Source organism: Ornithorhynchus anatinus, chromosome X2, assembly GCF_004115215.2.
Source record: "Ornithorhynchus anatinus isolate Pmale09 chromosome X2, mOrnAna1.pri.v4, whole genome shotgun sequence".
NCBI classification, from domain to species: Eukaryota; Metazoa; Chordata; class Mammalia; order Monotremata; family Ornithorhynchidae; genus Ornithorhynchus; species Ornithorhynchus anatinus.
Window position 1 is genome coordinate 8,931,289 of NC_041750.1, and position 14,313 is coordinate 8,945,601.

A 14,313-nucleotide genomic window follows, 5' to 3' on the forward strand; every position below is an offset into this window, starting at 1 on the left:
TTCTTCACAACACCCCCAAGTTCAAGTTCATCTGGGTGTTACATCATGTCTGGTTGCTCCGGGAAACCAGACGGGTCAGACGTGACTCCGGGGAAAGGGAATGGGGGGCGGGGAGGGGAGTTGGAAGTTTCCCTCCGGGCCGTCCCTCCCCCTCCTCACCACTAGGGAGCTCTGAAGTTCTCAAGTTTGACAAAGTTTTTTTTTTTCTTCTTCATAATTAAGGGAGGGAAAGGGAAAAAAAAAACAACCAAAAAGCCCCCTCTAAAACCACACCCGTAAAACTTCAACCAACTTTCTCCGGACCACAGCCCCAGGATGGCTCCTCTGAGCCGAAAAAGAGAGAGTCTGAGTGACAGACACTGAGCTGGGTGAGGATGTTAGCAGAAGGAGACTTCTCCTCTCCCTTCCTCCAAATTTTTCCCTGGCCCTTTTCTAGCAAGGCTTGGGTTGGGGACCCACGCTTTTTTGGTCTCTTCAACACCCCGCCGAGAGGACATTCTGTGCTTCACAAGTCTCTGGACTTGGCTAATCGGGCTCCCAACGTGACCAACTCATGTAGAGTCACTGTGTAAAAGGAGCCCAGTTCACATCACCGGCTAGGGAGGCCTGGAGAACAGCACAAGGGCCGATATACACGGATCTGTAGACATTGGTATATAGACTCTATTGTAATAATAATTACCATGATAGTACTTGTTAAACACTTACTGTGTGCCAAGCACTGTGCTAAGCAGTGGGGTAGATACAGGATATTGTACTCTTCCAAACTCTTAATATAATATTCTGTTCAGAGTACGTGCTCAACACATTCCACTGACTGATCGATTGTTAGAATGCTTCTCCGAGGTTGGGTTGGGAGGCGGTGTTTAGCAGAGCTGGGGTTTGGAGTGCAAAGCCTGCAACACATTTTAGCTGGGAATGGTGGAGGAACAGGTCACTCTGGTGATCAGACCGGGGTTCCCAGACAGGAGACCTGAAGGCAAACATCTCAAATCACCTCCACCACAGTGCCTCCGGCTTTAGGCTTGGCTTCCCCCTCTCCTTCTCTTGCATCTCCTCTCTGTCCTGCAGAAGGGCTCTGCTCCTCCTCTTGCAACTTACATTTGGCTCTCTCGGTGATGCCCGCCTCCCCCCACCACCATTAGGGCAGGGGGAATAGCTAGGCAGCTCTGGTTAATTTTGCAAGGCGCTTGCTTCAACCCAGCTGGTGACCTCTGGTTGTGGGATGGGCCCATAGTCCAAACTCATGGGCTTCTTTGCAGAATAAGGGTGAGTTGTTCTATCCCACAGCCTGCTTGGGGGAAGGGGAGGGGCTCTCTTCTCTGAGCTCTCAACTGGACTCCAGTCTCAACTGGCAAGTGGATCTTGTGCCTATCTACTACCACTCTCCCTCCTCCTGCCTCTCTTATCTCTCTCCTCCTCTCTCTTTTCTCTCCTCTCTCTTTTCTCCTCCCTTCTCTCCCCCCTTCTCTCTCCTCTCAGCCCAGTGCTGGGGCCTTGGCCTGCTTCCCCCGGGGCCTGGGCTGTCAGAGCTAATTATCCAATTAACTAATTAGTGGGCCCAAGCCTAGCCTGAGGGCTGCCTGGGGAGGAGGGCTGCCTGGGCTTAGCCGCAAGGAGTGAAATCTCTAGGGTGGGCTGGGCAAGGAGATTCCCCTGCCCCTCTGACTTAGATCTTCTAACTGGGAGGGCAAGACCATTATCTCTGCAGGGGAAATTGAAGCATGAGGTCAAGTAACCTGGCCTCCCACATAGACATGTGGCCAAATCTTATGTGTGGATACCAAGCATCTGGATCCCCAGTCTATGTTACAAAAAGACCCCTTCCTGAGCCTCACCTTTCTCTGTAAAAGGATTAGAAACCTAAGAGTGCCTGGCTCCTAGGCTTCTGACCAACAACCTCTGCTCTTTAAAGCTGGAAAGCAGAATGTAGGCATCTAGCATGTCCCCACACCCCCAAACACATTTCTTCCTTGTTGGCTGCCCCTCCTGGGGCTGACTCTAGACTACGTTTAGGAAGCACAGAGTGCATAAGCTGGGATCCCTCCTACCTGAGACTGCTGCGGGATGTTTAGAAAGTTGCCGTCCCGGGGTCCGATGCTGACAAACCGGTTGGCAGAGGAGGCGCCTGGCGTTGAGAATGCTGTGGGGGGGCAGGGGAGAGAGGAAGAAACTTGGTTAGGCCACACTGTCCCTGCCCCTCAGCCCAGGCACTACCCAGGGGGCTGGTGAACGAGGGAGAGACTCAGCTAGGTCTCACTGCTCCAGCCCCGCCACCACCCCCTCCTCACCTCCCCACCAGCCTGGGCACTGCCTGTGGGACTGGCAAGAAAAAGGGGCACAAGACAATATGTGGGAGAGCCAGGGTCCTTGTCCACTGGGTATGTGTGTGTAGGTAGCAGGGGGATATTCTCTGGGCCAGATTCCAAGCTTCCCTGGCCATACACACTCAAACAAACGTGCACACTGTCACTCACACACATACACACAGCATCACACATGATACACACATAGATTCTTACACACATAATGTCACACGTTCGCGGAAAGTCATACGCTCTGCCCTTTCCTCCCTGGGGAAGAAGTGGGGTTGGTAAACTGAGGGGTGGGAAGAGGAGCACATGCTTTACTAGGAGCAGACTTGTGGTTCCCCCAGTTCTCCTTCCCATTGTCCTAAATGGAGGCCAGCAGATAGGAGGGTGGTCACAGTAAGCCCTTGCCGTTTCCAAGAATTTAGAGGAGGAGGATATGATTGAAGGGGCCTGGGTATAAGAGTTGGATCTGACTGCAGCCAGGCCTGGGTATAAGAGTTGGATCTGACTGCAGCCACCTCCCCCCCGCCCCCCAACACACACCTTTTTGATGGGAGATAAGAAGGGTGAAGAGAAAGAGGACACTGCTTGTCCCAGACCTCAGTCCAGACATTCAGGTGGCAAGACCCCTCAGTTACATTGCTAATGAATGTCACCTACCCATAGGGTTACTAGGTATCAGGTCAAATCGAAGGCCTCAAATACTTCAACTGCCTCGGGAGGGGCCTGGAAGGGGTGGTGAGGGAAAGCAGCATAACTGGGGAGGGGTCAGTTTTGGAATGCAACTGGGGTCTGTCGGGGAGGGGAAAGAGTGAGGAGGATAGGTAGAGATGGGAGAAGAAGTTTGGTTACTTGTAGTGGTAATCCTGCCAGAGGCCTGAAAAGAAGCAATGGGGTGGGGCTCGGAGAGTAGCCCTGTATTCCTCAGGGCTGGAGCTGGGAGATGAGAGTCCTGTGGGCTCAGTAGCCTCTGTCTAGAACCTGGGAGGCTCTGAGAAGTGACATCCTGACCTCAGCCCTGCCTGGTAGCTCTGGGACTCCAGCCCAAGGTTTTCCTTGCCAGTTAGGCTTACCTCCTGCTCAGGAGTATAGAGAAATAGGAGGGGATGGCTCCTATGTCCTGAGGCTTAGGGCTCAGATCCCAGCAGCCCTGCTACTTGAATCCTGCTTCATCCTCTTTAACTAGGGGGCTGTAGCCTGGGACACATGCAGAGAGGAACTATGGGTGAAAGTCAGAGCCAACTCTAAGTGCTGGACCTGCCCTGTCCAGGTCAGAAACGTCTATTCTCACTGCTCTAATTAAAAACTGGGCAGAGAAAAGGAGGTTCTGGGAGACACAGGAGAGATTCCCTAGGTGTCTCTGAGGGCAGCTTCACCCACACCAATAAGGCAGGTGTGGGCCTATCTGTGTCCTTCACCCTGAAGATAGTCTAAATGAAATGCACTGAGAAATCTACAGGTGCCAGTAGAGAAGGGGGAGAGTCAGGTCTCTTTAGGAGCAAGGAGCCCTTTCATGACCTCTTCCCGAGCTCTCAGAAAACAATGCCCCCTACTCTGTAAACACAGCCCAGAACAGTCTCCTTCCCCACCCGCACAGGTAGGGTAACAGTGAGCCAGCAAAGGTAATGTCAAGGAGGGCATGACTGGCAACTCTGAGCACTGATTGTGTAGGCCCAGACCAGGGTTTGGGAAGTCCCATCCCCTTCAGCCCCTTCCTTTGCTGCCTCCAAGCATCCTAACCTCTTCTCCCTCCTTCCTCTGGGGGCTGCAGGGCTGATTGCTAGCCGGGAATAGCTGAGGTTGGTGTTTTGGTATTGGCTGCACTGGGAGCAGATCTAGGCATCAGCAATCAAATGGTCCTGCTGCTCCCAGGGCACAAGTCAGAGGGGGCGAAAGCAGGGCCACATCTTCTGACTTTGGGTCTTGGAGATGGAGGTCGTGGGTGGGAAAGGTTCAGGGATATTTCTCTAAGGGGCTCCTAGGATGGCTGGCATCTGTTAGTCGTCACTGAACACAGGGCACACCCAGGAGAATTGGGGGGTGGAGATGGTACAGGGAGGAGGTGAAGGCTGACCCCTCTTATCAGCCAGTGTCCAGTGGATACTTCAGGGACTGGGCAGAAGAGACGAGAAGAAGCTGACCCTCTGGCTTAGGCCCTGAAGCAGGAGGTCACTCCCCCACCCTAATGGGCCTTGAAGTTATGCTCCTCTAGGGGGAAAAGGAAAGGCAAAGGGAGGAGGGCAGCCCCTGAAAAAACATTCTAGCAATCACATGCTCACCAGACACTCTCTCCAGGAAGTCCTTCCCTTCACCCACCCCCTACCGCAGGACAGACCACGATACACCCTCCCCTCTCCCCACCTCCACGTTTCCCCTCCCCAAAAAAACCAGGCCCTTGCGTCGGATGGAGAATGGAAACGGGGAGATGGTATGGAAAGGATGGAACGGAAAAAAGAAACAAAACCAAAGAGAGAAAGAAAGAGACACAGAGAGAAAGAGAGAGTAAGACACATGAAGAGGTGCCCCACCCCCGCCCCCGGCCTCTGCCCCCCACAGCCTAGAGCCTACAGGGCCCTAGAGGAGCTTCAAGTCATAGTCACCCTGCAGCTGCCAGTGGTCCCACTTCTCAGCTCAGCCCCTGCCTGAGGGGCGGTTTTACCCTCCCTTCTTCTCTCCTTTCTCTCCTCTAGTTTCCTTCAACATCAGACCCATTCCTGGGCCTCTCAACTTGGCCATTTTTTTCCTTCCCTTTGCCAAAACTTTTCATCAGTTTGAAAACGATGTGAGAATCCAGAGCCCCTCTTTCTCTCCCCTCATAGGGGTGGGGGCACGGGAATCCCCTGCCCCCCAGGTGTAGGAGAAAGGATTGAGAGGGGGTGGGGTGGGGGTGGGGGGCTGGGAGGGAAGGGAGAAAAAAAAGAGGAACGACAACGAGAAACCAAACGCAAAACTGAAGGAGAGCATTGGGAGGGCAGGGAGGCGAGGAGGCGTACTGCATCTTTAAAGGCCTGACTGGGAAAATGGAGGGTGAGGCAGGGGGGCGGAGGAGGTGGGGGGATGCGGTGGGGTCGCCTTGCGAACTCATTTGAGTTTTTTGGTTTTTTGTTGGGGTTTTTTTGGTGTGAGTGTGGGGGGAAACAACGAGACAACAAAAAGAAAAAGAAAAAAAACACAGCAATCACGCATGAAGATGGCATGGCTGCGCCCCACCCACCCCCCCGCCACCCGGCTCCCCCTCTCCAGCCCTGCTTCCCCCCTCCCGCCCCCCGGGGGGGCCCGGGCGAGGTGTCCCCGGCCCGGAGCAGCGGGCATGGGGAGGGGGGGAGGGGAAGGACGGAGGGATGCTGGTCGCTTTGACTGGCTCACGATTAGCCTGGAGTTTGTTTGGGACTTTGGGCTTGGGCTCTGTCTTGGTGTTTTTTGGTTTTTCGGTTTTGGCTTTTTGGCGGGGCTGGGGGGGTTCTGTTTGGTTTTCGTTTTCATCGTCCACTTACAAGGTGATGTAGGAGTCAAGGCGCCGCCGTCTGGGGTAGTGCTGGTGGATTTTGTATCAGGCATAGGAAGGGGCACAGGTCTGGCCACTGGAGGCGGCGGTGGTAGCAAAAATGACCCCGGGACTTTGCCCTGGCCGCTACCGTTAGGCTGCGAACAACATAAATAGAGTGATGCATGAACTCACATCGCACACAGACAGACGCTCCCCTGCGCTCTCTCCCTCTATAGAGAGCACTCTCTCTCGAGCGTTCTCTCGCTTTAAAGATGCAGTATTTGACTCGTTCGCTCCGCTCCAGGGTAGCGGGGGACTAGAGGGGTAGGGGGGCTGGGAAGAGGGGAAAGGAGGCAGGTTTAGTTTTTCTCTCTTTGGTCTCTCGGGCGTTGCTCTTTTTTTTTTTCCTCTCTTTTTCGTTGAGGGTGGGGGTGGGCTGGAGGGTCCAGCTGGGGTTTTTTGGGTTTGTTTTGTTGTTGTTGTTGTTGGTTTTTTTTTTTGTCTTCAGGTAGGGAAAATGTTTTCATTTCCCCCCAAAAAGTTGTGTTGTTTGGGGGGTTTTTGCTTTTTGGTTTTTTTTTGTTTTTTGTTTGGTTTTTTGGGTTTGTTTGGTTTTTTTTTGGGGGGGGGAGGTTGTTTTCTGTTCCTGAAAAACAAATTAAGAAACTTTAGGAAAATTTCTTGTCTCTTGAACACTTTCTCCTGCGGGAAGGAAAGACGAGCCGCCCTCTCCACCACCGCCTTTCGTCCCCTTCCCTTCCCCCTCCCCCTCTTGCAGACTGCAGGCCCAAGGGGGGAGGGGAGGAGAGTTTGACAGAATCTCCAGGGCTCATCCGAATGTCCCCGGCCCAAACACCGCACTGCTGCCATCTCCTCCAGGAATAACTGCCGACACGGCCCCCGCCCCGGGAGCAGCGATCCGCCCGGCGCCCTTGCCATTCCTCATCCTCCTCAGAGCCAGCCCCACGGCGGGTTCCTTCTAGGCCATCCTTCCTCTTCCAGGAAGGCCCACAACCAAACCTCCCCAACCAGGTGATTTTTCTATTCTTTTCTAAAAGATTTGCAGGCAAGGAAAAGCCACAGGGTTCCCAAACTTTCACATCCAGAAAGGTTTTCTTTCTCTCCAACCTCCATTTCAAGCTTTTCCCCTTTCTTCCATCCACCTTAAGTTATTAGAAGGAAAAGCCAGGATGACAGGATGACAGTGGGCAGTCCCCTTAACCATGGGTTTGGGTGATGAGGAGGGTAGTCCTGGCCCTCTTGCTCCATGCCTTGTTTGTTGGGAGACAGAATACTGGGCCCGAAGGAACTGCACTCAAGTACAGCTGGCTGTTCTCTTCTTCATAGTAATCCTTCGTAGGTTTGACGGCTCTTTCGAAATTACCCTCGACCTTCTCTTCTCCGGACTAAAATAATCCCAGCTCCTTTAGTCTTTCTTACTAGGACCCATTTCCAAATCTTTAATCCCTTTAGATACTCTTTTTAAAGTTCTTCAAATCCCTAAAAATATGGATCCCAAGACAGGATCATGATTCTAAGAAAGTCTGAGCAATACTGAGCCTCCTGAGAGGATCTCTACCTGCCTCTTGTATGTCACATTCCTGCAATACATCCCAAGAGCATGTCGGTCTCTTATATATACAGCATCACTTTTGCCCTCTTAATCAGGTAGTGGTTCACTGTGACCCAAGGGCCTTTCTCTTAGCCTTTCCACATCTTGTACCTTTGTTGTTTGAAAGTTCTTCTCCTTAAGTGCATTATCCTGCACTTACCACTATTGAGCAGCACCCTGTTTCTGACAGATCATTTTTCACATTTATCAGTCACTTTGAGATTTATTCCCATTTTATGAGGTGTAGGCAGTTCCTTTCAACCTGATATTATCAGTAAGCGTAATGAACACGCTCTCTGTTCCAAGTCATCACAAAAATTATTACACCGTACCAGACCCAAGACTGACCCTTGTAGGACACTCTTCTCTGTGGATCTTCTTGCTGATACTGAGCCATAAATACTCTCTGAATATGACTCGCCAACCAATTGGACATCCACATAATGGTAGAATGGTCCAGACCACGGTCTTAATGAGTATGTCATGAGGGACAGAATCACTAGTTTTACTCAAGTTATAAGTTTGTAGCTACTACTTTCCCCTTCTTTTCCTGTACACTTGATTCTTCCAGAATGTGTGTTGTCATTATGCATTTTGGATAGGACATTGTTAGGCAATTAAGAAACACTCTTCCTACAATGTGTGCATCTGGCTGGATAGAGCATCAAAGGAAACGGTCTGTGTGCTTATGTGTGGCATCAAGGTGGTCACAGTGAGTTTTCCTTAATGCGGGGTTCATCAAGAACATAATTGCTGCATTTGAGGAGAACTGAGTGAATTGTAATTTTGTTAAAGAAAGAAATCAAATTGGTCTGGATACTTCCCCAGGACCTCGTGCCCTTATGGCTTTTACAAAGAAAGGTGCTTCTGTATATTAATCCAAGTGTCAATATTATGATGATTATCATTAGGCCTTTACAAATTGATTGCTTGGTAATTTGTCCCGCTATCTCCCGAGGTATCAAAGGTAAGCTGATTGGCATATAATTTCCGGGGTTACCTTTGTTCCCTTTTATGGTCTCCAGGCACTTCTATCCAACATGAGTTCCCTATTTTAGCTAACAACTCTGCAGTAACATCAACCAATTCCTTAACTGTCCTATCGTTGAGTGAAGACAACCAGCTTCTCAGAATACACTTCAACCAGTTCCTTCCCTCGTCTAGTTTAATGTTGCTCATGTTATGGGACCACAGCTAATATTTTTGGTTAGGACTGAGGCAAAAAAGACACAATTAAAGCTCTGTCTTTTTAATAGCATCTTATCGTCTTTCCTCTGATCTAATAAAGGGGCAGTGTTTTCTTTAGTTGGTTCTTTTATTTTGCCTGAGTCCTTCCAAAGAGGGTTTCTTTTGCCTTTTACCCTTTCTGTCTCTTTTAAGTGGTATTTCCGTTTTTGCTCTGGCTTCCTTGGGGTATGGATGACCCTACCAGCTTTGGTAATTCTAAAAACTGATGTCTGGTACCATTTCCTGTGCCATCCCCACTGGCACATGTACTTTGCCCCATTCCTGCAAAATATGACTAAAGCTTTGGAAGAATGACATTTTCCTCATGTGAGATTGGAGATAGCTAGCCACCTTTTAGGTGCCATGCCTGTGGCCTTACTTCTGCCCTCCTTTTCCTTCCCACATAACACCCCAATAGCCAGCCCCCTCCCCACCCGCAGGCCAGCTATGTCACCTTGACGCCCAAGCCTGCTCTCCTCCTCCAGCAGGGAGCCCTCTACTCCACGATCCTCACATGCCCAAGCATAGTTCAGTCAGTTGCACTTGCTACCTACCCTGCCCGTTTTCTGGCCAGTCATGACACAGATGCTGCCTCTGAGATCAACCTATAGAGATGGGGTTTACCTCAAGGAGATAAAGAAAAAACTGGGGCAAAGAAAACTTCCCAGTTCCCGTAGAAGGAACTGACCGAATTTGAAGAGATGAACAGCCTATTGCTCAATATCCCTCTTCCCCACTTCAGGAGATTGATAGGCCCTCAAGTCATGCGAGTCACCCGGGGACCCAGGGATGCGAGTCACTCTGAGCAGTTATAGGACTTCCAGTTTGGGTCTGAGGTGACCCTCAGGTTCCTGCTTGTCTCTGAAGCAAAACAAAATCTCCAAGTCTCCTTCTTATTTGGACCTCATTGTACCTCAGTCTGCCCCCCTCAATCAGTTCCCCACCTCCTACCTTACCTCACTGATCTACATCAACCCAGCCCACACACTGTGCTCCTCGAGCACCAATTTGCTTACTGTGCCCCGATCTATTCTATTTCATTGCCGATACCTTGCCCACATCCTCCCTCTGGCCTGGAACTCCCTCCCCCTCCACGTATGCCAGACCACCACTCTCCCCACCTTCAAAGCCATATTAAGGTCACATCTCCTCCAAGAGGCCTTTCCCGATTAAGTCCTTTTTCCCCGGCTTCTTCTCCCTTCTGCTTCATCTGTGCACTTGGAACTGTGCCCTTTGGGCACTTGGTATTTGCCCCATCCTCAGCTCCATGGCACTTATGTACATATCTATAACATTTATTTATATTAATTGGGAAGCAGCATGGCCTAGTGGAAAGAGCACGGGCCTGGGAGTCAGAGGACCTGGGTTCTAATCCCAGTTCAGCCACTTGTCTGCTGTGTGACCTTGGGCAAGTCTCTTAACTTCTCTGTGCCTCAATTACCTCATCTATAAAATGGGGATTAAGACTGTGAGTCCTCTGTGGGACCTGGACTGTGTCCAACCTTGTATCTACTCCAGCACTCAGTGCAGTGCCTGGCACTTAGTAAGCACTTAACAGAGACCATTAAAAAAAAATAATGTCTGTCTCCCCCTGTAGACCGTAAACTCGTTGTGGGTAGGAAGCATTTCTACCTACTCTGTTGCATTATATTTTCCCAAGCATTTAGTATAGTGCTTTGTACACAGCACTAAATAAATGTCATTGATTGATTGATTGCCCTCAGGGTTGGGCTGGAAATAGATCAGTCCCTGGGTGAGGGCAGTGCAGCTTGAAGATTGTCCCTGTGTACCTGGGACAGACATCTATCTAACTATCTATATATATGTCTACATCATTCATGCATTGATTGACCTATATATGTACAAATATAGATATACATTATGTACAAATAATGGTATTTATTAAGCACTTATTATGCACAGAGCACTGTACTAAGCACTTGGGAATGTGTGTGTGTGTGTGTGTGTGTGTGTGTGGCACCAGGTATGCCTCATCAACACCCTGGGACAAGGGAGCTGGACGGAGAGGTCTTAAGAGGGTGAGAAATGCTGTGAAAGTACCAGAAGTCACTTACACAGTCAGGAAGAGAGGCTCCTCTACAAGGTGGAAGGGCAATGAGAGAGGAAATGAGCAAGAAAAGAGAGAGGAGCGCCTACCTTCATCAGCCAGAGGTAAGAGGCAGTCCAGGAGTCGGAGCAACAAGCGACTCCCCCAAAATCTGGGAGGGGGAAACAAGACCTCTATTTTGGAGGGTAAAAGGGGCTTGCAGAAACGAATTTTTCTTGGCACCCCAAGTTTGTACCAGAGTTCAGTCTCCCCCTTTCCTGGCTGGCTTCCTGTGGGCAGCTTCTGGTGGATCTCCTGAACCTGGATTCTCTGAAAGCCTTTGCAGAGCCCTGTTCCTTTTTCCCCAACTTTCCCACTGCACTTCCTATTCTAGATGGGGAGCAGCTTTCCGCTGCCAACCTTTCTGGGCTGGTGGGAAAAAAGGAGTCCAATTATAGCTCTAGATTCCCCAAAATGGCAGCATACTGCCATGGTTCTTGGTCTAGAACCCTCTGAGTGTTAAGCTTTATTTTTGAAAGGTGAGGTCATCCTCCCACCATAACTTTAGTCTCTTCCCACTCCAGTCCATACTTTACTCTGTGTTTGGATCATTTTTCTAAAACGTTGTTCTGCACTCGTCTCCCCACTCCTCAAAATACTCCAGGGGTTGTCCATCTCTCTGCACATCAAGCAGAAACTCCTGACCATTGGCTTGAAGGCACCCAATCAGCTCCTTCTTATTTATCCACTCTTTTCTCCCACCGCACCCCAGCTCACACACTGCATTCCTCCCAAGCCAACCTACTCGCTGGGCCTCATTCTCATCTCTTCCACCAACGACCACTCGCTCATGCTTTTCCCCTTGCTTGGAACTCCCTGCCCCTTCAAATCTGACAGTCCACAGCTCTCCCCTGGCTTCAAAGCCCTTCTGAAATCACATCTCCTCCAGGAAGCTTTCCCTGATTAATTTTTCATCTAAATTGCCACTTCAGCACTTGTGCACCATCTCTGTAACTCATAACCTCCCAAAGCAATTATATACATATTTTACAGACCCAATTGCTTGAACACTAACTCTTAAACATATCCGCTTTTCTTTCTTCTTCCTCTCTGAAATGTATTTTAGTGTCAGTCTCCCCTGCTAGAATGTAAACTCCTTGAAGGTAGGGATCATGTCTACTCCCCCTATTGTTCTCTTCCAAATGCTTAGTGCAGGGCTCTGCACATAGGAAGTGCTCAGTAAATACTATTGATTGATTGGTAACTCCAACAGCTGTGAGTCTGTGAGGAAGAGTTACATCTCTTGGCTCCCTTTATGTGTCCTCTTTGGCCTGCTCAAGCCTTTGCCCTTTCCCAGGCTTCAGGATTTCTTTCTTTGTGGTTTGGGGGCTGACCTAATTCTGCCCCAACCACTTGGATTCAGTGCCTTACCTTCCTTCGTCTGTAAAATGGGGATACTATCTGCCCTATTTCTACCTTACAGGGAATGTTATGAAGACAAGTGAGATTACTGATGTGAAAGCACTCTGGAAGGGGAAAAAAAACCACTCTATAAATTCAAAGGTTTGGGTATTATCAGGAAGCCAGCTATTTCCAGCACCTAATCAGGCCACGAGTCCCAGAGGCCGATCCCGGCCTGACCTACACCCTTGCTGGTTTCTCCTTGGATTGTTTTCATATGTGCTTTGTCCACGGGCCCCAGAAGACAGGCTGTGACCTGCACCTCTTCGAAGCTCTCTTCAAGTTATTCTTGGTCACTGGCTTCTTAGGATGGGCCGCTCAGCGAAGTCGAGGCGCAAAACCTCATTCCCCTGGGGGAGATCAAGGGGGAGGGCCAGCTTCTGCCTCTCAGCAAGTCACCCCCGGCTCAAAGTCGCCCCTCTTTTCTTCCTGCCTAGTCTGGAGTCGGGGAGCTAAGCTGAAGCCGCTAGCTCCACAGCCCTCGGTGCTCTGAAAGGTCAAGAAGCTCGCCATCTACAGAACATATGGTCCCCAGGAGAGTTTGAAGCCTAGATGAACTACGGCCTCTCCCAGTCCTTGGAACCCCTAGCCGTCTAGAGGGTGGCTCGGGTGAAAGCGGAGCTGAGCCCACCTCGAGGTCTTCTCCGCTCGCTCTCACTGAGGCCAGGGGAGGCCAGCAGGGGTAAGGAGCACCGAACCTGAAGGTTGGCTGCACCGGACTGAGAAGTTGAAAATGAATCAGCAGGCTGGGATTCGATGAAGCGCTTCAGCACTCTGTGCTCCCCACCTGCCCTCCTCCAGACAGGCTCGTGGGGTTGGGGGGGGAGGGGGGCGCGGAGTGGGGGGGCCCATGGCACTTCCTTTCCTGGCCCCGAGAGACAGACAGACAGACAGAAGGAATGAAACAGAAGCCCAAGTCCCCAGCTCCCTGACGCCAGGGGGCCCCGTGCGCGGCTCACCTGCCCCGTGGCCTGGCCAGAGCCGTCCGAGCACACAAACTGCACAAACTCCTTCAGCGAATCCTGGCCATGGTGGTGGTGGTAGCGGATGGTCGGGTGGGTGAAGTACGGGCTCGACTGCTGGATGATGGAGGTCGAGGGGAAATGCAGAGCCGACGCCGTGGCCCGGGGGCTCCCTGCGGGCGCCACGGGGAAGAAAGAGAGTCAGGGAGAGCCCAAGAGTTGAGCCCGGAGCTGAGGTCAAGGACTAGGTGACTGACAGGAGGCAGCTGGGAAAAATTAGCAGACACTGCTCCTCTGTGCGCAAACCGCACCCCTTGGATACGTAGATAAATGTGCACACTCAAAACACATAAACACACTTTCCTAATTGGCTCGTAATTCATGATTGTACATTCTTAGGCACACACAACACACACACACACACCACACACACACGCATGCACACACACCACACACCTCCCTTGAACACACATCCACTTGTCAAGCACACCCCCATTAGCACACACATGTACACACTCCCTCACACATCCGCACTGGCACCAGCCTTTCCCAGTTTCCATCCCTCCCCTCCCCCTCCCTGCCTGTTTTCAATCAGCTTGCTCTTGTAGGCAAGGGGGTGGGTTAGCTACACTCTGGAGTTCATAAAAACAGAACCTGGAGCCCAGCCAAAGGGGAGGGGGGCTGGTTAAGCTCCTTCCATCCCCCTGCAGCTCAGTCAGTCCCCCTGTGGATTCCCCAGCCTCTGGGCTCCAAGCCATGGGTCATGTCCAGCCGGGGTGGGATCTGTGAAAGGCTGAGCTCTCCATATGCCGTCTGGCCCTGTAGTAAGGGCCAGGGCCCTAGGCTTTCCTAAGGGTTGGAGGGCAGCTGGCAGGGCAGCGTGGGGCTGCTTGGAAGACCAGGGCTAGAGTCTGAGAGCGGGTTAACTGCTCCTCCGGCCCCTGGGATCCCATGTGATCTGTTAATGTGGACGGGGTAGGGGAGAGGAAGGAACTTGAAGAGTGGGAGGGGAGAAAGGAACCCAGGAAAACAGACTTCCAGCCCACTCACGCTTCCAGCCACACTTCTGCACTCCCTTCACGATGGGCTCTGCTGCCCTGGCCAACACCAGCCCCTTACCAATGCCTGGATTGGCGGAAGAAAAGGAGCGAGGTCCAAGAAGCGGGATGGGGAGGCCTTGGGAAAGTTGGCAACCCCAGTGTGAG

General features: G+C 51.2%; 1 protein-coding gene across 6 annotated transcripts in view; it reads right to left on the minus strand.

Moving 5' to 3' along the window:
• The window catches only part of NFIX (nuclear factor I X), a 122,622-nt gene that overhangs the window by 3,763 nt on the left and 104,546 nt on the right, over positions 1–14,313 (minus strand). For 4 of the 6 annotated variants that reach the window (XM_039910457.1, XM_029052679.2, XM_039910455.1 and 1 more), the window contains 3 exons: positions 13,106–13,281; positions 5,807–5,954; positions 2,052–2,143 (listed from right to left, as the gene is read on the minus strand). In XM_039910457.1, coding sequence (XP_039766391.1) covers positions 2,052–2,143; positions 5,807–5,954; positions 13,106–13,281 — 416 coding nt within the window. The remainder of the gene's footprint in view (positions 1–2,051; positions 2,144–5,806; positions 5,955–13,105; positions 13,282–14,313) is intronic. The other 2 variants (XM_039910459.1, XM_039910458.1) reach the window with 1 other exon arrangement.